The sequence below is a fragment of the Nannospalax galili genome, unplaced genomic scaffold (genome assembly GCF_000622305.1).
Source record: "Nannospalax galili isolate Female #2095 unplaced genomic scaffold, S.galili_v1.0 scaffold973, whole genome shotgun sequence".
In the NCBI taxonomy this organism is placed as follows: Eukaryota; Metazoa; Chordata; class Mammalia; order Rodentia; family Spalacidae; genus Nannospalax; species Nannospalax galili.
In genome coordinates, this window is record NW_008334020.1 from 172,284 (window position 1) to 197,631 (window position 25,348).

Consider the following 25,348-nt stretch of genomic DNA (forward strand, 5'->3'; position numbering starts at 1 on the left):
AGGGGAGTTTCTGAAAAAAACCTTCAGATTAATTTAATCAGCAACAATGTGTCAATGTGAGAAGACAATGAATTAAGGTTTAAGAAAGGCAAAGAATGAGCTGAAGAGATTTCACATCACAAAGGAGATGTAAGTATCATGACATTGGACACTGGATAATCATGAAGCATTTGAAGTCACGCAATGTAATTGTGCTTTCAATCAACCACCCTGTAGGCAGGGTGAAACAGAGTTGAAGTGTCCATATTAGAGGTAGCAGGGGCAGCTTGAGAAACTGTTCCAGGAATCTCATGATATTGGAGAAAAATAGATAACTAAGTAAGTTTCTGAAATGTAAGATCAATGGGGCCTATTGAACAATTTGCGGTGGAAGAAGAAAAGACAGGTAAAACTTCATCAGTCTTAACAACTAAGAAGGCTGATGGAAGGAGGGACTGACTTCATGGTGGGGAAGAAAAGTGTTTAATTTTGAAAATACTGAGCTTTGGGCTTCAGAAATGGTTCAGCGGTTAGGAGCACCAACTGCTCTTGCAGAGGACCCAGGTTTGATTCCCAGCAGTTACATGGTAGCTAACAATCATCCTAACTCCAATTCCCAGGGATCCAATGCCTTCATCTGACCTATGAGGGCATTGTACAACACAGGTGCACTTATATACAAACAGGTAATACACTCATAAACATAAAATAAAAAATAAGTAAAATATAAAGACACACACATGCACACACATGCACATATGTATATAGATAGATAGATAGATAGATAGATAGATAGATAGATAGATAGATAGATAGATAGATAGATGTATTTTTGAAACAGGGTCTCTCTGTAGCCTCAGCCGGCCTGGAACTCACTATGTAGACCAGACTGGCCTTGAACTCAGAGAGAACCGCCTGCCTCTGCCTCCCGAGTGCTGGGATTAAAGGCGTGCACCACCACACCCAGCCAAGTAAAATATTTTTAAAAAGAAAATACTGAGTTTTATATTTTCATCATATGTTCTAAGAGATACTTAGGATATATATCTAGGGAACAGGACTGACCTTATGTAGAAAACAATGAAGCCATGAAAGTGTTTAAGACTTCTAAGACTGTGTAGAACAACAACAAAAAATGGTGGTCTAGGAAACATTTTCAGCAATACTAACTTTACACAGTGAAGAGAGATGGCTGAGGAGATGACGTCAGAATGGAAAGAGTACAACCGGGAAAGTAAGGCATACAGGAGCCAAAACGAATGCACTTTCTGTGAAAACTTGGTAAACAATCATTGTTTATTGTCTTATTGAGTCACCAGTACTCATTAGGTTCCAGCATTTGTGTAGAAAAGCCATGTGTCTGGTCTGCCCTCTGAAGCATGGTAGACGATTAATATAAATTTAACCATCTCACAAATATTTCCTGAAAAGTTCTAGTAACTTATAAGTTAATGTGAAGGGCTACAACAGAACCTACTGAAGGACGTGAGGAGCTTGTGTGAGTCTACTTCTAGCCCATGGCATTGGGGAACCTCTGTCACAAGACATGAATGAGCCAGAGCCAAGGAAGCTAGGGTGGACAAGAATGGTCCTGCCAGATATACTGGAAAGCTTCACATATGTGAAGGTCAAGGCCATGTGTCCAGAGTACTAGAAATATTCCTGAAACTTTATTTTAACATGATCTCAGCTTCCAGGAATTTTAAAATGTAGAGCTCAATTGAAACATTTAAACCTGAACCATGTGGGAGGGAGACCTAGTTAAATAAGGACAACTGTGATTCAAATATCTCTATTTCATGAACACAGATCACTGTGAGGAACATGGTCTCATCATTTAATAAATTACCAAATTCTTTCTTATTTGTTGCCTGTATGAGAGATTGTGGAAAGGAATGAACACCCTCATAATCTCTAAAAGTCACCTTTCATGTTTTTATTATTTTTGAAGGAGAGTTTATAGTCATCTGTTTTATGCATTCTGTTCTATCATGTTTGATAACTAGTAGGTGGTGAGGTATCTTTAATAAAATTTCTGCATGTTAATTTATTTGGAAGGCAGGTTATGAGTCCCTAGGTTTAATAATATAATATTGTCTTGGTTAAATGCATGGTCTTTCCACCCAAGAATAAACCATACATTTTATTGTTATTGTTGATGTAAGGGTTGAGCCATTAAATCATATCCCCAGTACTCTTTTTCCTTTATTGTTTTGAGATAGAGTTTTGCTATGTTGACCAGACTGGCCTTGAATTATTCCCTTAGCCCCTGTAGGCCTTGAACTAGCATTCATCCTGTCTCATTCCACAAAGTCGAGAGTACAGGACTACTCCACCAGGCTTGGCTTAAAGAATACTTTTAACCCCACAGTTTAAACTGAACAGGAAAAGAAATAACAATTTAAAAGTTTTTATCACATTTTAAATGTTCCTTAAGTATCTCTTACTTAAACATCCTGTTTATGTTTTATTTTAGTAACAATTAAGCTTGTTTTGGTATCAGTCTTCTAAATAAATTGCTGATTCAAGAAGCAGAAGCTTAGTTTTCATTGGACTATAGTGATTGATGGATGTAAAAAATGACCATCAGAATCCAACTGAAATGGGCCAACAGCCCATGGAAAACAGATGATGCAGAGACCTGAAAGTTCAGTGCCTTGCCACAATGGGAGGAAGATCATCCCATACCTATCACCCCTTCCAAGGCTCAGGGACTTTTGTGGAAGAGATTGATGGAAGGAGTGTAAGAGCTGGAGGAAGGGGTGGAGTGTTACCTGGAAGTGTCTTCTTACCACTATGCCAGCAAGCTATAGTCTCACCTCTTTCCCACTCTTGACAAGTAGTTCATGAGGGAGTCAGTTACCCCTCCAACCCAATCAGTTGACCTTAGCTTTGAGCTGCATATGGGGAAGGGGTTAAGGATATATAAGCCAAGAACACCATGAGTCACTTTTCTCACCATTTTGTGTGTGTGTCGGAAAGTCACAGGATCTGTATATGACTGTGGACTTTCCAGCGCTTTTGGAAATGGGTGGGGGCACCCACTCCTCTGTAAAGAAACATAATAGAAAGCTTCATTATTCCACTTGAAGTTGACCCCATATTGGCAAATCCTTTGTTCTTTGATTTCTTATTCCTATTTTCCCCTCTTAAACTTCATTAACTTCATTGTGTGCATATGACAGGAGCTTAGAAACTGAGAAGTCAGTTGCTATGAATGTTAACCACTTTTATTTTGTCTTTATTTTTGAGAAATTCACATGTGTATATAATGAAATATGATCATATATATATATATATCCTGCTTCAAATTATTTCAGGAAAAATATGTTAAAAACTGCTTCTCTTTGGAATAATTAAAAAAGTAATAATAAAAAGAATACCATTTGTAAAGAATGATTCTCCCTCCCCTATCCCCAGCATCCAGCCACTGTCAATAGCTCCTCTTTATAGGGTGGGGTCTTACTATAGCTTGCTTTCTGTTATGCTTCACTGAGAAAGTTCAGGGGAGGAGCTCAAGCAGAAACCATGGAGGAATGCTGCTTACTGGTTTGCTTCCTCTGGCTGCTGTGATGCATTTCCAATATAACTCAGTATGCTGCGGTTTAGACTGACTTGATCTTGTCTAGGTCTTGTGTAGGAGCCACAGCTTCTGTGAGTTCATGATCCAACAGCTGTGTCATTAAGGATATGGCAACTAATGCGTTCCCCATGCTCCACTGAATGGCCCCCACACATGCATGAACGGGCAGTGTGTCCCAGGGGCCTGGTTCCTCCAAGGGGCGGGGCTGTGGAGAATTTACTGCAGAGGTTAGCCACCGAGGGAGGGGCTTCTGATCACCATCTTAGGATGGAAGCCACTAATGGGTGCGGTGGTGGGCATGGAGAGAAAAATGGCCTCAGCATCTCGCCTGCATGGATGCGAGAGGGGGCATTTACTGACCTTGGGTAAGACTGCCGGCCCAGGATGCATGTGCAAAATTTAGCAGACATTTTTGGGCAGGCACAGAAGCGATCTGGAATGGCTGTGCAGAGCTGGGTGCCAGGGTATTCGTTTCTTTGTAAATTTCTCCATTTCCCCCCTCCCTACCCAAGATATAAAATGAGAACTTCAGATAAATATGTTATGTGTTTTGTCCAGTAGCGCCTTGAGCAAGAGACCCTGAAAAAAGTGAGGGCAGGACAAACAGAGAGTGGGAAAGTGAAAATTTAGTGGGACAGACAGCAATGACTGCACTTAGTGGGTTATCAAAAACAGCATCAACAGCAACAAAGGACATGGAGTTGGGTGGAGTGTGATGGCGGATGTAGAATGATTTGGAGGGGGAAAACAGGAGGTAGATCTGATCATATTTCGTTATATACACGTGAATTTCTCAAAAATAAAGACAAAATAAAAGTGGTTAATATTCATAGCAACTGACTTCTCAGTTTCTAAGCTCCTGTCATCCTGTATCAGGAGGAGCCAAAATGATAACCATGACTGAGCTGCAGTCTTCAGTGACTCCAATGATTCTGTGTTCATTTATTTTCAGTTTCCAAAGGCATGGTGTTTTCTATAAAATCCACAAATGGTCAACATTACTGACATCATAACAAAACTGTCTTTTATTTATTTATTAAAACTATTTTATTTATTATTTTTATTTTATGTGCATGAGTATATTGCCAGCATGTGTGTAAGTGCACCCTTGTATTGCAATGCCTATGGAGGTCAGAGGAAGACATCAGATCCTCTGGAAGTGAAGTTTCTGATGGTTGTTAGCTGTGTCCTCTGGAGGTATACTTAACCACTGAGCAATCTCTCCAGCCCTTTTTATTTACTTTTTAAAATGTATTTATTTATTTTTACTTTATGTATATGAGTGTTTTGTCTTCATGTATGTCAGTAAACTAATGCTGCACAATGCCTGCAGAAGCCAGAAGAAGGTGTTAGGTCCCATGGAACTGGAGTTAAGGACAGTTGTTAACCACCATGTGGGTACTGGGAACTGAACCCAGCTGCTCTGCCAGAGCGGCCAGTGCTCTTAACTGCTGAGCCATCTCTCCAACCCCTTCAATCTATTTCTCTTTGAGGATAACAGAGGAAGTTTTATAATATAATTAAATATGTTTTATGAAATTCTTAAAGAATTATTAAAAATTAATAAAAATTCTCCTAGGATAAATTATAGTAAATAGTATGGTCTTTGCTTACAACCACTAGGAAGTGATCATGAAAAATATATTTTCCTTTTCTGTTCCTAGGTTCATAGCTGAGATTCCTTCAACAAAAGACAGGTTAACATGAGAAAAGTATCCAAAATTATTTCATACAAATTTTAGATCCAGTGGATGAACTTGCATAGAAGGACATCTGGGTACAAATGCTTGACCAGAAAGGACTTAACATTTGTGACAAAATGTATGGAATACTGTTTCGGGGGCTATGGAGGGGTGTGGAAGTGGGAGGGGATTCTAAATTTGATTAAAATCTATTATATGAGATGCACAAAATCTCAATAAAAATTGAAAATTTTATGCAGTAGACTTTGATCATATTTAGATACCCTTCCATATCTATACTCTCTTAATATCTTCCTGTCTAATTCCATGTACTCTATTGTGTGTGTGTGTGTGTGTGTGTGTGCGTGTGTGTCTTTGTGAATGTGTATAAAGGCCTAGAGAGTCAAATTAATGTCCACAAAAGTCATTTGGAGCCTGGTTAACCTATCAAGAGTTACACCTTTAAAATGACTTATTCTCCCCTTCCTAGTGGTCATCAGCTTCCAATCTTTCCTCAGCTGGGATTGGGATTTCTTACCCACTTCCCCATGCTGAAATGTCTGAGCTGAGTTTTGGTACTTGTGCATGCTATCACCCTTGCTGTAAATTCATATGACTAACTGCCCCTCTGTCTGGCAATCTTTGCTTCCTTAGAGTCTTCCACCAGCGTTGGCTCTTACAATCTTTCCTCCCTCTCTTCCACAATGATCCTTGGTGGCAGAAGTCTGATACAAGTGTCCAATTCAGGGATAATCTCTGAAGCCTCTTATTCTTTGCACGTTGGCCAATTGTGGTTTTCTGTGTCAATCACAATCTGCTGCATAAGGAAAGATCTCTGGTGATAGTTGAGAGATCTTTAACTCTATGGGTATAACAATAAGTCAGTTAGCAGTCACTTTAATAATATATCTATTTAGCAGAATAATAGTATTAGGCTCTCTACTGCAGCCTGTGTAGCCACAGGTTCCTAGGCCTGATATCACTGTCAGGTAATACAAGGTTTTATCATTGGTGTTATTTTCCCAGAATTGGGAAATTAACCTAGTGCCTCACATACCCTGAGCCACATTCACAGATTCTTAATACAATTTTCATGTGATTTGGGACCAAGGAAGATGCGAAGAAGCAGAGAATTATGCTTTTATGCTTAGATTTGGTGAATCCTGAACAGTCATAATAGACACATGATTGAGTAAAAGGGGGTATGATGTAGCAAAGCCCACTTATCAGGCTCCTCCTGTTGTCTCTGTGTTTTCATTTTTTCCATGGGGAGTAGCAAAGAACCTTTGAAAGGAGGGTGTTGGGACCGTTTTAAGAAGATCAGCGAACCCTTTGATCCTGCTGCAAGAAGAGACCTTCTTGCTCACGAGACTGGATATTAAAGGGCCATATTCTGAGGAAGCATGTCTTAAACCTGATCACTGTACTGTTCATATTTATAGAGAACAAAATTTTGGGAAAAAAACAGACATTTGCATCTACTGTTATGTAATGTAAATGATTTATGAATAATATGTAATAAGCATTTTTTATAAGATGTAAATAATTATGGCACTGCTGCAGGAATCAGTGGATTGCATAGCATATGTGTCAACAGGGATGGTAAGGGAGAGGCTGAATATCTGTGGACTCACTGTGCATTGAAAACTTTGTTCCTCTGCCTAAGTCTAAAAGGTATAAGGTGTTTTCTTGATGGAAAATAATCTCATAGTCCCTGTATAAAAATATACCTCCATATCTTCAAGTGGGATAAAGTATTCTCTTGTGTTTTGCATTTATTTACGTATCTACTGTGTGTGTGTGTGTGTGTACGCGTGTGTGGAGTGTTATGTGTGGAGGTTAGAAGAAAATACTTTGCAGTTGGTTCTCTATATCATATGGGTTCTGGGTATCAATCTCAGGTCCTCAGGCTTATGAGCAAGTGCCTCACTGGTTAAGTCATCTGCCTAGCCCAATGTTAAGATTTTTAATTTCATAAATTTAATTGTAGTAGTTTCTTTTCCTCTGGGTAGGGTGCTTTGCATGGAAAACCCTATTATTCTGACCCTAATTTCAGCCATCTGGGTTGTTTCTTCAGTATAAGACTCCTAATGTGTGATAATATAAATATTTTCATTGCTCTTGGTTTAATTGCATTTAATATTTGAAAATTAATTTTTTCTTTTTATAAGAGAAGGCTTAGCAATATACATTGAAGGAAAAAAGTAACAATTTTCAATCACATATGTGTGCTTGGTTTTGCGACAATCTGACCACTTTAGATCAATAAAGGAAGTAATGGCTTTACCTGGGGGTCTCATACATTTTTCTTCATCTGAAAGGTCTGTAATAATCACAGGGTCATTACTGTCCTTATGAATTAAATTAGGATTTTTTATTCTCCTTTTCTTTTATGTGGCTCTTTTTATTACTTAACTGGTGTGGCTGAAAAGAAAGCTCTTGCTATTACTAAGGCAAAATGTGTTGTCGCAGTGGTGCCAAGGAAGGGAAGTGTCACAGGGCAGTCATTTTCCTCTTGATTCAGTGGGTGCTGGCTGAGAAATGTAATAAACAGAGTAATGGAATGGATGATGTTTTAGCAAAATGGAATTTTACTGTGATTTATGAAAAGGACATGCATTGATAAACAGCCAGTTGATTACAACTCATAAAATGCAGTAGTTGACAGGCACCTGATTATTTTTCTTCTGCTTGACATTGTGAAGTGATCAGGATTTGGAAGACAGTACAAATTAAGGAAAAAAAGATTATTTAAAAAATACTTAGATTTAAACAGTTAAAACGACAAAATATATAACAAGAATGTGTAAAGATTATGTATGTGCATACCTCGACCCATTTGAGGCTGTTTCTATAGATTTGTTTCTTATGAACTTTAGTAAATTATTTCAAACGATGATTATTAGCAGATTAGCACACATTATTGAGCCAAAAGACAAGATGAACTCGGGTCCTTAATATGCTGCTATTATCTGTTCCATGAAAGTCATTGGTAATCCAAATTACACCTATATTTGCTTAGAAACACATGATGTAAGTGTGCCCCCATGTGGCTATAGAATCACTTGTAAGAATGACTTCAGAAAAAGCACTAGTGGAAAGAGGGTTTTTCAGTGAATAATTATTCAAAAGAAAAATTAATCTGAGACAGAGTTTATAATTTCATCCATAATTACTATAAAGATTTTTTTTCTTTAGCAGGCACATATTTTCACTGTATCCATCCTTATTCTGAAATGATATAGACAACCAAATTAAGTCTTATTTTCTTATGTTCATAATGGTTGGTGAAATCATGCCACTGCTTCAAAATATATTTTGTAATTAAACAGGATGATGAGTCAAGTTAGAAAGTTTGTATTAGGACAGATTCATGGGCTAGAAATATTGATTGATTAATTATGACCTGAACATGAAGACTGATTTTGTTTATAAATTTTGTTCATCAATAGGATATCTGATATTTAGAATAAATATTTGGGATTCTACATAATTCAAAACTTACTTTCCATAAAGCTTCTTTTTAAAATAGAGTTGACCATTTTCATAATCTTTTGATATGCAGGAAATATTACCCAGTTAATAATCCTGTTATCACTCTAATCATCAGCCACAGTATGCAGTTGCATCTGCTGCCCAGTTCATGGTTCTGGAAAAACTCTGCAATGACTGGTTGTTGGTGATCAATAAGATAAGCCCATATCAGATCTTCTGGGTAATGCAGTGTGTTCATACTGGGCAAAATTTATAGATGAATGTCTAATTCAATAAGGATCTGGGGACATTCTCAGGAGGAAGGGACAGATCAAATAACAGAGGATGGACACATTAGTATGTGTGGATGTGTCCGTGCGGCATTTATTTCTGTTTGTCTTTTATTATTTGAACATGCAGGGTCCAGTACAGATCTAAGTTTGCCTCTTTGAGATGCTTTTTGTTTGCTGATTGTCCAATTTGAAGACTGATTTTCCAACTGAAACAATGTTTTAATCTTAGCCAATTTAACACGGCTGTTCTTAATGGGAATTTCTCAACCAAAGTACCTCCTCCCATGTTTTCATTTCATTGCTTTTTAAAAAAAATACAGAATGTTGTGAATCTGTTTTACTCAAACTTTTCCTTTTTGTTAAAAGCTAAAAAGTAAAATAAAAACATAATAAATTGTAAAGATTACAATAAGAAATAATAAGAGCGTTTTTCTCACTACTAAGAATTCTGCCTCAATTAAAATTCATGTTTTAGCAACATTTTTCATTGTAAAAGTTTTTTTATGTTCAATCAGAGGATTTAAAAAGTATCAATACGAGTTCCTCCTCGTCTAACTCCCTCATCCTCCCACTCTTTCTCCCTCTCCCTCTCTTTAGCCTTCTTGTCTTTCTCCTCCTCCACCTTCTTTTACTAAGCTGCAAAACTAGCTGGGCATGGTGGTACAACCTGTAATCCAGCACAGCAGAGATGGAGGCAGAGGATCAGGAGGTCAAGGCCAGCCAGGGCTAAGTAGTGAGTTCAAGACCAGTCTGGGGTACATAGATACTTCCTTAAAACAACAACAACAACCTAACCAAAGAAAAACAAAACAAAACAAAAATGCAGATGCTAAACTAACTTCCAGTTTTAGTTAGGCCATCTGGTATTTTTTAAGTCCTCAGAGAATAAAATGTCTTATCCAAACACTGATGCTTCCTATTTTTTACCCAAATCAAAAAGAATTATGTATTTTGAAATGAAAAACTGAACTGTTTTGACCTCACCAGCAGAAAAAGGAAACTAAAGTTAAGTCAGAATAAAAATGAAGCTAGCAATAATATTAAGTTCAAATTGTGCATTTTTTCTCATTTCTGGGAAATTCTTCATGTACGGAATAGAGAAAAGTAGACTGAAATAGAATAGGAGCAAATGAAGATAAAGCAGCAAATTGCAGCATTTGTTGTCTTATTTTAAAATCCTACATGAATGAACAGTGCCACCAAATGCTATGGTCTTGTAGACATACTGACTCTCAGCCACAAAAGTTTATCAGATATCTGTGCTAAATAATTGCTCATACTTTTATTATCTTTGAAATCAACATGTCTTAATAATTTTAACCTATAAAGAATTTAAAGTCAGAAATGGTGGCACATACTTTTAATCCCAGCTCTCAGGAGGACAAGTAGATGGATCTCTGTGAGATGGAGGCCAGCCTGGCCTACAGAACAAGTTCCTGGATTGGGACTACAGGCAAACCACATCTCAAAAAAAAAAAAAAAAAAAAACATTTAAGTGAATTTCTAGTATAGTTTACTTTTCATGTGATTGTATTATCTTACTACGTTTGTGTTTTTAATTTTTTGGAATGCACTTAGGCACGTACACTCTAGTGAAAACCACTTATCGAATTAAGATGATTCTTCCATGTTAGAATGGGAATGTTTTATGTGTCAGCAAAGCAGTTACACTGAGAGGCAGAGCTACCTGAGTTTCAGATTGGCTGATGGTTTAATTTTTGTTTGCTGCATCACTCATCTCTTGTAAAATAAAATAAAATAAATAAAATAAAATAAAACTCCAAGAAGAGTTAAGAATTTTCTTCACTAACCTAAGAGTCTGTTATATGTTCTTTTTAGAAGTGCAGGGGATGAATGACTATGAGATACACTTTAAGGTATAAATGGTAGATACATAAAATGAAAAGCTATCACTTTTATTGTCATGTGAGTAAAAATGCTTTGGTTTGTAAGGTACCAACTTATGTTCAACAAATAGGCTTTGACCATTTGAATATGAAAGCTGGAAACAACCATTTGGTCCCACTAGAGAAGCTCAATAGGCATCCTGGAAAACCCTCCTGTCTGCTTTCTCCTACTTCCTGCCCAAAGCCACAAAACAGAAAGCACTCTGGTGCTACTAGTTTAATCTTTTTTCTCTTGACATATAGTATTGCCATTAGAAAGCCCAAGTTATCACTTGAACATTGTCTCATGCCACTATGAATAATTGTATATATTTATTTTGCATATTTAAATTCCAATCAAGAAGAATGTGTATAGTGAACCTTTTATCTGTGGCAGCTTGCAGGGGGAGTAACTGAGAAAATGTCTTGTACCATTTCTGTACAGTTTCTACACTCAGACAGGGCTGCATGATTAGTAGAAGTGAGTGGTTTCCAGGGGGAAATTTTACTAATATTCTATACTTTATTCTATAGTTAAAAATTGGCCATTTGCAAGAACTAATTTCCAAGAACATTTAGTAACACACACACACACACACACACACACACACACACCCCACAGAGATACATAATTATAGTTATGGTTGCCAAGATACATCACATTTTAAACCCGAGAGTCTCAGAAACTACTACATGTCCCAAGGAAATTGAAACTTACCAAGATAGAACTAACAATGAAATAAAATATTTGTGTGAAGACATTTTGTTTTATAATGCTAGTTATATTTCTAGATGAGCTAATAGCTATTCATGCTAATCATGCAGCACCTTTTATATTTTGGAAAGCCTACAACCATGAAAAGTGGAAGAAAAATGAGATGACTAGAAAAGCCCACAGTCTTTGAGATTCTCCTTGATTATTATATCTGTCACTGCATCAAACACAAACTTGACATTTTGGGTATCAGTAGCACAAGTCATGTGGGAATAAATTTCCTTATCTTCTTTTTTTAGATTCAGGTCTAGAAACTGGTTCTTGATGTAGTTTCCTGCATCTTCGAATGTATTTGGTCCTTAGTAAACAAAAAAAAAATTAAGAAACAAACGTTAATTGCATATTATAATGAATAAGACTCTAAGTACTAGCTAGCTTTAGAACTGTTCTTTTTGTGTTCCTATTTTATATATGAAAGCTTGATGTATATCATCCTGATTGCAAATTCAAGATTTCAAGTGTCAGTTTTAGGATTTGCATGGTATCTACTTGGTGCTGGGAACTGTCAGTTCCACTGGGGACATCTGACCACTAAAGTGAGGCATCAGAAAGCTCAAAATTCTGTGGAAATTCTAACATGCTTACACAAGAGTGATGCACACACACACACACACACACATACACACACACATGCACCCACACAATGGTGTATATTGTGTTCCTGTGTGTATTTGTGTGCTTTAACACAAACTAAAAGAGAAAAACAATGGGTAATATCGATGACTAGGTTGCAGAATGAGGAAATATTTGACCTGGGCCTTGAGAGACAGTTTAGAAGAGAGAGGAGAATGATCTCTACACTGCTGACCCCCCAATGCCTTCAAGGTACTGTTGGGAAATGGTTTGAAATGTGAAGGATCTGGTCAAATGGAAATGAATGACTTTTGTAGACCAGGTGCTATAGAAGATTATAGGCTATGTCACCCAGTAAACACAGGAGCAGAGATGAGACTGGAAGGCTATAGAGAGCCGTTCTTGACTCGTGCTATAATAAAGCAATATGCAAGGAAAGCTGTGCTTGAGAAAGTTTCCTAGAAGGACATGCAGATCAGTTAGGGAAGAGCAGACATGAAATAAGGAGGTGGACAAATACAGAGCTGCTATTTGTAGGGAACTGAGTATCCTTACCTCAGAATGTACATAAGGAGCATACAGCTGGAAGGACCCTAAAGATTGTCCACTGAGATGAAACAATTTCCTTCCTTACTTATTACTAGGAGTAAAATTCTATGAGGAGCAATTTTCAAAATGGCTGAGCTTGGCAGAGTGCTGGACTAGAACACAAGACCCTGAGTTCAACCTCCGGCCTTACTAATACATGAATAAACAAATAAACAAACAAATAGAAATACAATAAGATAAATGATATACAACATTCAAAACTAAGAATATCAGATATCAACAATAATAGGAATTCATAGGAACTGCTTTTATTGCTGGTGGGAATGCAAAACGCTACAGTCACTTTGGAAGGCCACATTATAATTTCAGCATTTTGAAATTTGGGAAAATGTGAAGTGTAATATGTTTAAAACATCAGTAGCTTGTAGGGTTTAGAAGGAGAGGGATAGCATAAATATGTGTAGACTAGGGAATTTTTAGGACAACAGAATTGTACCTTGGATCTCAAAAGTTCCCCCAAAGCCTGTGTATTACCAGCTTGGTCCCTAACTTGGCAGCACTGGAGGTGGTAGGAACTCATGAGCTGGGCCCAGTGGGAGGTCCTGGTTGCATGAAGTTAACAGGCTTCCTAAGCTACACACACTAGCCGCAGACTCAAATGTACCTAGGAAAACTGACCGTAGATTGAATCCTCACAAATTGTGAGATAAAATAAAGATTTCCTCTTTATAAGTTGATTTACCTCAGGCATTTGTTATTGTAACAGGAAATGATTAACAAGTGGATACATAGCAAGCATTTAGCAAAACACAGAGCTACACTACACAAAGGGCAAACCTTAAACTGTAGACTTTGGTTACTTGTGTGTCAACAGCATTACATTAATTATAATAAGTACACTACATCAATGCAAGATGTCAATAACAGGAAACTATGGGAGGGACAAGCAGGGACTTGTATAAAATCTGTGTAGTTTCATAAAAGAGTTACTTTTTCTGTAAACTAAAAATCTGTTCCAAGAAACTCTGTTAATTCAATATATATCTTAACAATGAGTACATTTGATTTACAATATAATTGTAGATTAATGCTTGTATTTATCACATGGTAAAAGTATAAGCATTTAAATGATGTTTGTGATTACAGAATGATGACATTCACATTAAATTTAGTTTAACTAGCACAAATATCCATTTTTGACACAAGGCCATGGTCCCAGTACATTGGATACCTCAAGGGGGTGAAATTGGACCTATAGTTTCATTTAAATTATAAACATTTACATTTTAGATAATTTCATTTGCAATAGAGTATCCAAGTAGTTTTTTTTTTAAAAAAAGTAATTTCTAAAAGCAAATAAAACCTTTGGTGGAACTTGGCCTTCACAGTTACTGACTGACAGAATCAGCACTGAAATGCTGGGACCTCAAGATTGCAGAGGGAGAAATCCACTCTTCTCAGATTTATTCTTGCTGTTCATAGGCCATGGTGCAGACACTAAAGGGCAGCTGAGCTCCAACACAGTATTGCAAGCTCTCATTAGGCTGTGCACTAAACATGTCCATTTGGGAAACAGTGGCATTCCTATCATAATACTGAAGTATCATTTGATGCATATGTAGAGTAACAACTCTTTCCCATCTAACAGTTTGCTTTTTAAATCCTTTGGGGTTTGCTTTCAATTTATTCAGTATAGAGAAGATTCTTCTTTATTTGCAACTTTCATTCAGTTTGAATCATACTCATAACTCAAACATGATCATATGTTTAATCATTATGAAATATTATTAAGACCTAGATCAGAGGGCTGTGGAGATGGCTTGGTTGGTAAAGTAATTGCCATGCAAGTAAGAGAACCTGAGTCAGGATTCTCAGAACCCAAACCAGGTGTAGCAGTGTGCTACTGTATCCAGAGCTCTGGGGTGAGGGGTGAGGAGAGATAGGTAGATCTCTAAGGTCCTTGGCCAGCTAGTCTAGCTTCAGGTTCAGTGTGAGAACTTGTATCAAAGAAATAAAAAGGAACACCTGATCACAATAAATGATTTTAAAAGATAATTTTCAGTATTTCAAGCCAGGCAAAAATCCCAGCATAGCAACATAGGCTTGGTGAAGTGGGTAAGAAATTCCAACCTAACCTAAGGTACTTTTGAAAACTTATGGTGTCTGGAAGGGGGAGAGACAGTCTCTTTCACGGATAAGACTCTGAATAGGTTAACCAGTAGGTGGACCCATACTGAAGGACACCTGGGAACATGTTAGCCTCTGAAGGCCTTATTGTGTATATTTCTGTCTCTCTCTCTCTCTCTCTCTCTCTATCTATCTATCTATCTATCTATCTATCTATCTATCTATCTATAGAGTACATTAAATTAGGCAGTAAGGGGTGATGCAGTTAAGGGAGGGGATATAAAGACCATCATATTATGGTGTACAATAATCTCAAAGAGTCAATAAAAAGTTAAAAAATGGTAAAGGAGGAGACTGATCAAAGGAAGACATCTGATGTTAGCCCTGGGCCTCCATATATGTGGGTGCACCGGCAAACACATTTGCACATACCCACAGTGACAAATAACCCCCCCCTACACACACATACCAAGATCCAGATAGGAAAATATCTGTCTTGCAGCTGTTTAGTATTACAGAAGTGTAGGGAAAGAAGGATACCTGTGTATTCTGGAAAGCAGATGCTGAGATGCACCTTGGTCACTTTTTCCTGGAAGAGATCTTTCTTGTTAAGAAATAGAACAATGGAGGTGGTTGCAAAATACTTGTGGTTACAGATGCTGTTGAACAGGTGAAGGCTTTCATGCATTCTGTTCTGTTAGGTGCAAAGGAAGAGATACATAAGATTACTACCTGCAGAATCTTAGCATGGGCAAGGCAGACAAGGATCTAGAAATAATATGAATCTATAAAGTCGCCTTTGAGTTGGGAAGTGCATTATCAATACTGGACAGCACAATTTTTGCTTTGACATTGGCCTGTATATATTTCAGACTTACCACTTCTTCATCTTCCACGAGGACCATGTCATAGGCACTAAGTGCTGCACAAAATATAATGCACGTCACTCCTTCAAAGCAGTGAATCCATTTCTTTCTCTCTGATCTCTGGCCACCTACATCAAACATTCTTTAAAAAGATCAAACGAATAATGAATCCTCTAAAAGTTGCAGAAAGCTTGACACTAAGAGTTGTGACTTAATATTTCAATATTCTTAAAATGCACTCTTTAATTTTGTTGGTAAATCTAAGTCAATCACTTTGCAACTGAAGGATTATAGAGAGAGAACTTCTTTCCCTTTACACAGAATTTCAGTGAAATAATCCCTAAACTAGATTAAGCAATTGGAAATTTTAAAGCAGTTTGAAGGTTAGTAAAATTTTAGCATTTGAAGATTTTTCTTTAAAATTTGTACATATTCTCAAGAATGAATACAGTCTGGAAGAAGATTGGCGTCGAAGAATGAATACAGTCTGGAAGAAGACTGGCGTGGTGTCCTCACTCTGCCCTCTTCCTATATTCCCTTTTTTTATTCAAACGATGTTTGCTTCACTTCTGTCTACTGACAATGCTTGAGATCTGCGTATATGAAGATGGGAAGATATGATCACTTATTCCAAAGAGCTTGCTGGCTGGCAGAGAGATATGCAGGCAAATGATCATAATATTACATAACTAAGTATTCTAACATTCAAAAGTATGTCAGTAAGGGTTAAATCACCCGAGGAATCATGGAAATCATTCACAGGGAATGTTTGAACACATATTCTCACTTCTCCATTATTTAGTTGGTAAAAGTTGTTGTCGTGGTCAGAACAAAACGCTGAAGTTGTTCGTATTTCCCCTTTAGAGCTCTTTCGCTTCTCTCCAAGTATTACACATCTAAAAAGCGATCTCTACCCCTTTCTTTCTAACTCTTCTCTGTTCTGAATCACCCACATTTCCATCCACTTCTGTGAAAACATTGGAGCTGTTGCAGCCTCCAGAGACTCTCACATTACTCTCGTTTTTGTTTAAATATGTTTGATGTTTTAATGATTGTAATAAGTTATTTAATATACAGCTTTGCTACTTGCAACCTTTCCCTGGATACTCCTTCCCTTAGAACAACTCACAAACCTGTGATGACCCTCAAGACCACAGTAGCTCTCATTTCCTCGACTCCAGTTGAATCATGGTGTTTAGTTCCTTCGTTATACATCTAGATTCTTGCCAGTTCAAAACTTTTGCATGAGCTATCTTTGTCCTATGACAAGTGGTTTTTGTTCTTTCAATTAATCTTGTTTCTGAGACAGGGTCTCCCGTAGCCCAGTCTGGCCTTGAACTCAGTGTGTAGCTGAGGCTTCCTTTCTCATCTCAGTCCTCCTGCATCCACTTTCTGGGTGCTGGTGAAAGGGTTGCAGCACCACACCTGGCTTTCTTTTTTCCATTTATTACTGCTTATTCCTAAACTTTCAAGTCTTTCTATCAATGTCTCTCATTTACAGAGGAACTTTTCTGAGGATTCATGTAAATATATTTGTCTTCATTCTTGCTTACTAAAATGGTCCACTTTTTTTCTTTTGTTTTTGATTTGAGAATCATTCCAACAGAGAATTAGCAAGAATTTTTATGTTTAACATCTACCGTCTCCCTAATAGGATAGCAGTTTGATGAGGCAGGGGCGTTCTGTTAGCAATTGCTTCATTTTGGCTACCTAGCACCATGCCTGACACATAGTCCACATGCAATAAATATTTGCTGAATAAGTGAACAGAATCCATGTTAACAAAGTGTAGGGACAATTTTTACAGAAAGCAATGTAAGCAATACCTAGGCATGAAGGAACAGAACATGTTTACTGTAAATTACTATTTTAGAAGCAGGAAGGTAAGAAAACATTGAGATGTCTGACTTAACAACTATAATATTCTCCTTAATTCTCGTTGATTGTCCTTTTAAGAAATGTCTATGGAATGTTTGTTTGTTTGTTTGTTTTTACACAAGTTACCAAAGCTTTAGCCTCAACAAGTTTCTAATTTGGTGACAGTCATGATGGTTTGTATGCTTGTGAGCATATGTGTTTAAAACAGTTTTAACATATCCACATTGATGGAGTAGGGGAGAGCTGTGAGTGAAATGCAGTAAAATTTAAAGATAAAATAGTCCAATATGCAAAAATCTAAGCAGATGAGAAATGGAATTTAGCAGGTATTTGGAGGAAACAGTTTCCAGGGGAAGGGAAGAGAGGAAAATGCAAGAGCAAATATCCAGAGGAGTCCAAGTGAGTTCGGCTTGGTGGGCAGTAGTAGATTAACCACATCCATCATGGACACTTAGATTATATTGCAGTCATTGGAGGCCTGTGAGATATTGTAAGGACATTGCCATTGTTTATTAGGGTTGGTTTTTTTTTTTTTGGTTTTTTTGAAGCAGAGTCTCCCTGTAGCCCCAGCTGTCCTGGAACTCACTATGTAGACCAGGCTGGCCTTGAACTCATAGAGATCTGCCTGCCTCTGCCTCCCAAGTGCTGGGATTACAGGCGTGTGCCACCACGCCTGGCTATGACTCATTATTTTTAAGCATTATCTGTAGGGATTATCTATGGTAGCTGGGCATCTGTCTCTGCCTCCCCCTTGTGTTCACTTGCTGTGTGGTTTCTGAAAGGGGAGCAGGACCCCCGCATCAGCACCTGCCAGATGTGAGCCAGCATTCACGTTAGGAGACTCAGGAAACAGGCCTGTGATTTCTTACCCAGTTGGCACAGTGGTCATTTCTGGATACTGCTGGAACTCACTATGTAGACCAGGCTGGCCTTGAACTCATAGAGATCTGCCTGCCTCTGCCTCCCAAGTGCTGGGATTACAGGCGTGTGCCACCACGCCTGGCTATTAGTATTTTATTGTATTAAGGTCACTTTAATCTATGGACAGAAGAAAGAATTGATAGTGTAGAGACAAAAAACTAAGCTAGAGGGCAGTTATAATATTTGAGACTAAGAAAAGCATTCAGACCAAACAAGCCTAGAGAGTGGTAGATAATACTAAGCATAATAAACATCAGCTGATTTATTGAAGATAATCAGAATTATAATACTTTGACTGGGTGTGGTAATACAAACAAGTCTGTAATACCAGCACTCTGGAGACTTAGTAGGAGGAAAAGAGCAAATTCTAGGCCAGCACAGTCTACACAATGAGTTCAAGCCCAGCCAGGACTACATAGTGAGATTATGGCTCAATGAAGAAAGAAAAAGTGCACAATACTTTGTACTTCTCATTTCCCATGTAAACTAAGTAGAGAACAGATAAATAAACTGAAATATCAGTAATCATGGAACTGGAAACTTTGGGGCAAGGAAAAAAATATTGTTCAAACCCCAAATCCCCCAAGCCAAACCCCAAACTGTGTCACATTCATGAATAGAGAGGAACCCTTGACTCAGAGGCCTGGAAGGATGAACTTATAGGTACAGTTATTTCTATCTTCCAGATGTACTTAAACAACTTGCTCCAGGCTGATTAGTTCCCTTAATATTTGTTGAGGTTGCTATATTTAGGCAGCAGGACTGACTATATGATAGCAATTGTGTGTGTTGTTTTTCCTCTTATATAAAGCTGTTTACTTAAACTAGGGATCTCTAACTAGTCTTAGTCTCTAGAATACATTCTCAAATCTGGTAGGCCAGAATGGTATTTGTGTAACTATCTCTTTCTCCCCAGGTTACCTAGCAGGCTGTTGACAGATAAGTCACTGGGCAGAAATGCAAAACTCCTTCTGAGAGGCTTTCTCTATTCTTTCAATGAGATAGTGCAGATCTTCTAGTCCAGGTGTCGTACATACTCTTCACTTGCTTATTTGGTAACATGCTATGTATCATTCTTACTTCTTGGCAAAGAAATGTGCTACTGTGATTGAACGAATATGCATTAATGTGTGACTTTTGGTGAACTGACTGTAGAATTCATATCAGTAGGATTGCATTCATGGTGGGTGGGCTTTTCACATAAAAACTATTACTGTGTGTCGTGTCCACTAAATTGTAACAGATAAGAACCTCTATAGTTCTAGCTTCTTCTTATGCTCTTATCCTCTCAATAATTGCTTAATGGGAAACTAACTGATTATGAACCCATATGAACATTTGATGTAGCTAGCATAGCATAATGTTTTCTTTCCACATTAGAAATGTCATGCTATGGGAATTTCAATTCTCTCCACTTAGCAGGACTTGAATTTGCTGCCTCGTTAGCATTGACTTCTGTCTCCTTTAATTATATTTTATGCACAACTGTCTATTGTGCCCTATTCTGACTGATACTTTCTTCTTAAATTTTCAATCAAAGTGTATTCTAATCTTTGAAGTCTGAGAAAATCCTTCCCTCTGACCAAATAACTGCTCAAATTCATTGCCTGTTGCCAAGTATTTTACTTCAGAAAGAGAGACCTTATTTCTCTCATTAAGACTTCCATCTTTGGCACAGGTTCCATCAGTAGATAAATGATAATAAGGATGATCAAGGCGTGGGAATCTGAACATGAATTTATGACATAAATCCCTCAGAATAATGAAGATGAACTTCAAAAAATTCTGCATGTTTATGTTCTGAATATGCATTCCTTCAAATTCATTAGCAGAGTCATCCCAAGTAGCTCTCCTCCAACTTGAAGCATTGAAGAATCTGAGGCGACTATCAAGGTAAAAGCAAGCCAACTTCCTCACTGGTTGTGTCCTTACCTCCTCTGAGAAGTCAATAACTTGACAGCCAACTCGTGAGTTATTATGCCAGCTATAATTATCCTTTTCAGGTAAAATTAAACAGTAAAGATATAATAATAGCTAGAATAACACTTTATACTTTTATAAAGATCATAGTAAAATATTTTGTTTTCGCTGTCAAGCAAATTCATTACTATATCTTTGTAAATGATAACAATTGAAAAAAATTTTTAATTAATTTTTTTAAAAAAATTTTGTGTGTATGCGTGTATTGCCTGCATGTAGGTAAGTGCACTCATGTCGTGCAATGCCTGCAGAGGTCAGAAGAGGCTGTTGGATCCCCTGGGACTGAAGTTACAGACAGTTCTTAGCTGCTATGTGGGTGCTGGGATTTGAACCTGGGTTTTCTGCAAGAACAGCTAGTGTTCTTAACTGCTGAACCATCTCTCCAGCCTCAAATGATAACAAACTTTGTGATCCAAGGGAAAATACTATTTTACCCACTTTATAAATGAAGAAACCAAGCCTTTGAGGAGTTGAGCTAAATGGATTCTTTCCCAACTCCCCATCAGTAAGGGGTGGAACCTAGGCTATATGACCCTCAACCTCATGTTCTCTCAACATGGAACAGCTTCCAGTAAACATGTTTTAGTAAGCTTAACTTTCTCTCAAGAAAGGAGGACAAAGTTATTCAGTCTTTATTCAACTGATAAAGTGGTTTCTGAAAGTCTATATTAGGATGAATGCTTATAATCTCTTCATTTATGACTCACCAGATTAACAACACTGTTTTCTGTATAGACTGACTCACGATCCAGAGAGCACTGAATATTTCTCTAAGCCATCTGCTATAAATGAACTGCAGTGCTCATTAACCAATCATAGCAAGAGCCAGAGTTTTGCTTTTATGCTGATTCTCCTAGACATCATGCACGCTCTGTGAAAAGCTAGATCTTGTTTCACTGTTATAGTAATTTATTTTTCGTGTATCTCTTTATAATTTTAGCTTCTTGAAATTTAAATTTAGGCCTAGTTTATAAAGATATAATGTAATATAATTTCTTCATGTAATTTGAAGACTACTAAACTGGAGTTTACCTACACATTTCGCTGTATATATCAAACAAAAATCAATGTGACCCTTCTGTGAAAAAAAAAATTAAAATCAGAAAAACATGTATACTTGATGCCTGGATGTTTAGACTAATCACATATAACTGATGATTAATTAAAAGAGTAGTCATGCACAAAGATTCTTTTTTAAATGTTTAAGATATAGAAAAAAATTAATGGTGTTAAGTGATAGCTAAATATTGATTATGCATTAAATTGCCCATAATATTAACATAGGGTAAACCATAAGAGTTATGACAGGGTAAACCACCAGAGTTATGACTTCATTAAACAGCTGACTAAATAGTTAAGTTTCATTGTTCTATTTTAATTAATTAAGAAACCATTGAGTCTTATGGGTTCATGTCAAACTGTTGGCTAAATAGTTGACCACACAAAATTAGTTATACTTCATATTACAATAGATTATTGTGAAATAATCTTCCTTTTACAAGCCCTAAAAGTCACTGTGTGATGAAGGAGAGCTAATCATCAGCAGTCTTTCTGCGGCTGATGCTAGTTGTCTTTGCCAGGTGTGGTAGTGTATGCTTAAAGTTTCAGCTCTCAGGAGACAGAGGCAGGTTGATCTCTGTGAGATGTAGGCTCACCTTGTCTACATAATGAGATAACAAGTTCCAAACCAGCTGGAGCTACAGAGAGACCCTATCTCAAAAAAAAAAAAAAAAAAGAAAAAAAAGAAAAAAAAAGAAAGAAAGAAAAAGAAAAAAGGGCTTATAACCATAAAAAAACAAAGTATCCAGGGTTTCTAGCCATTTCCACTGCCAAGCCAAGGCAACTCATTATGCCCCCCCCCCGCCCACAAGAACCTAGTGAATAATATTCAAATTCCAAGTTCAGGAAAGCCATCTTTTTTTTTTTTTTTTTTTTTTTTTTAACAAATCACAAATCTGTTCAAACATTCTTAAAGGCAGTTATGCAAAATTTACAAAATTTTCAGCTCTGTGTTGAAACAGTTTCTGAACATTTTAGCTGCTATGTAAAGTACCTTCAATTCTGTCTTTTAATTGTGGAGCATTTAAGAAGAAAGTGACTTTTTGACAGTTGGTAAGTCCTTAGAGATTTATTTTTAAGTCACTTAGTCTGAGGAATTATTTCACAACAAAAGGGCTTACATTTGCAATTTGTTTTCCACTCACATAGTAACTTAAACATCTGTAAACATAATTGATGAGCTTGACAGTTGGAGTTCAGCTTTGATAAGAACTCTATGCTAATTTCCACTAAATTAGATGATGCATGAAGATGACACACTACTTGGCATAGAAAGTTTTTTATTTTTGTATTCATATTTAAAATTCTAGACTTCTCTAATTTAATATGTAAATTAACTCTTTAGTTTTAAATAGCCATAGGATGACTTGTGCTATATGAATACAAATCAATGCTAATGTCATATATTTTAACACCTGAGCAATTGCTGAAATGAAGTTAGAAGGTACATTATTTTTTTACATCCAATTTTGAAACACAGAACTTTGTATACAGTACAAAAGACTTGAAAGAAAAATGATTAAACTCTGAGGCTTTATGATAAGATTAATGTATCTCAATTGTGACTACACATAAAATTCTTCAACTATTTAAAAATGTTATCTCCCCCAACAACCTAGCTCTTTTCTCTGAAAAGGGTTATAAATGACCAAAGTCTTTGTAAGACCTACACTCTATAGGAAAGGAATGCTTTCCACACCAATTATCTAAACTCAGTGAGGTGAAAGAAGACATGCTTTTTAAAAACAGAAAGCTGTACGTTTTGATGCCACCTCAGCACTTCTTTGTAAGACATTGGGGAAATCGTTCATAGTTTAGCCTTCATTCTTCTTTCTTTATCAAATATAAACATACCAATACCCAGCTTATCATTTACCTATGGCAATTTTACATACACTATACTTGGCATGACATATACACTCATTCAGCAAAAGCTGACTGTTGGCTTTCTCCGAGCTAACCATTGTGGCATTGGAGGTGGGGCTAGAATGACACATGGCCCCTGGCCTTCTAGGGTTCAGGAAGGCTATACGAGGCAGAAACAGAAAGAGCAAAGAAATGATTAAGGAAGCAACACAACTCATATACTGGTAATAAAGAGGAAAATAATACGACGTGTTAATATTGAAATGGAGATGACTCAACCTGCACGGATGGAATAGCTCTTTATTTTCCTTTCCCCCCATCTTTGCATTTGGTGACATAACATTGGTAGCTTGGAACTGGTAGTGTAGAGGTATTTACGCTAAAGAAATCATCAATAGCTACAAATTAGCCCTACCTTCTCTTCCTCTGTCACCCTACTGCATTGAAAAGCACTTTGTTAGATATGTGCCAGCACAATCTTGGTTGCGATAGTGACAGAAATACACAAACAGTAAACAGATGGAATGGTCAAGGCACAGAGGGTTAAATGTCAGTTGCTTTGGGATCTCCATGGTAAGAAGGGGCAGAGCACTTTAAGCAAAGAGAACAGCAAGTGCAAAGGTTAGTGAGTAGATAACAAGGTTGTTTAGGAGAGGCCACCTTGGTGAAGGTCAGCGTTGTGGGGAGTGACCAGAGCTGAGAGCTTCATGATACCTAACAAGGTGACATTAATCATCAAAACTGCCCTATGATTCAGATAACCTGGGACCTAGAAAATTCCACTGGCTTATGTAAGATGAATAACATCAAAATATTTAACTCTGGATGAGTGTGGTAGTGCACACTCTTAATGAATAACATCAAGATATTTAACTCTCTAGAGGTAGAGGCAGGTGGATCTCTGTGACTTCAAGGACAGCCTGGTCTATGTAGGTCATCCAGGGGTTTCAGGGAGACCCTGTTTCAAGCAAAGAAAATTGTTACTTAACTTTCTGCCATTTCTTCACTTGATCTAATATTTATCATGGGCATACAAGAGGCAAGAGAACTATAATTCCCCCTGCTAGTATTTGGAAAACTCAGGATCGGCTATTTTGGCAGACTAACCTCAAGACCACACTCAATTTGAGCCTGTACCATAGGAATTTCATGAGGAAAAAAAATGGTCAAGACAGAAAAGGAAGTGTATTAAAATGCACCAACAGGGCTAAGACAGACAGAGTGAGCACTTTCAGATACGGCTTCCCAAAGCAAACTTCAGAAATCAGGGCAAAGCTCATGTGGCTGATAAAAGAAGGTGTCAGAGAAGAAGGACACAATAGTTGGCTTGGACTGAAAGAACCTTTTACTATGGTTACCCAGAGAGGGTGTTGAATTCTGTCTGAGCTGTCCCTTTGCCCTGCTTGGATATTGGTCTCATCTTCAAGAAAATTAACTATCTGTAGGCATGATATTTCATGTGCATTTTGAAAAGATTATTTTCATATAAGTTGAAAAATTTTTTGTGTAAGAGTGAGTCTAGTTAGAAACTATATATATATATATATAACCAATTTTGATGCTTTAGACTATATAAAAGTTTTTATCCCAGTTATATAAAATTTATAGTACTAGATAATTAACATTTACTTGCTTTTTCCTCAAAAATGACTATAAATAATATATTTCAGCTTTTCCCCAATTACTAAAGACATGATAAATAAACAATAAACATCTTGTTTATTTGGTGTTTTTAGTAACTTTTTCATTACTAACTCATTTAATTGGAAACTGGTATTATTGTTTAATATTTTAGCTCATCCACAATCCATAGAAAATGTGTTAAGCTTTTTATGAATATGAACAAATGTATTACTA

The 25,348-nt window shown here is 37.0% G+C and overlaps 1 protein-coding gene across 1 annotated transcript in view; it reads right to left on the minus strand.

Moving 5' to 3' along the window:
* Positions 1 to 11,583: 11,583 nt before the first annotated feature.
* The window catches only part of Gnat3 (G protein subunit alpha transducin 3), a 52,651-nt gene continuing 38,886 nt past the window's right edge, over positions 11,584 to 25,348 (minus strand). The window contains exons 6-8 of the mRNA XM_008828982.2: positions 15,800 to 15,929; positions 15,462 to 15,615; positions 11,584 to 11,970 (exon numbers count right to left, since the gene is read on the minus strand). Coding sequence (XP_008827204.1) covers positions 11,780 to 11,970; positions 15,462 to 15,615; positions 15,800 to 15,929 — 475 coding nt within the window. The 3' untranslated portion in view covers positions 11,584 to 11,779. The remainder of the gene's footprint in view (positions 11,971 to 15,461; positions 15,616 to 15,799; positions 15,930 to 25,348) is intronic.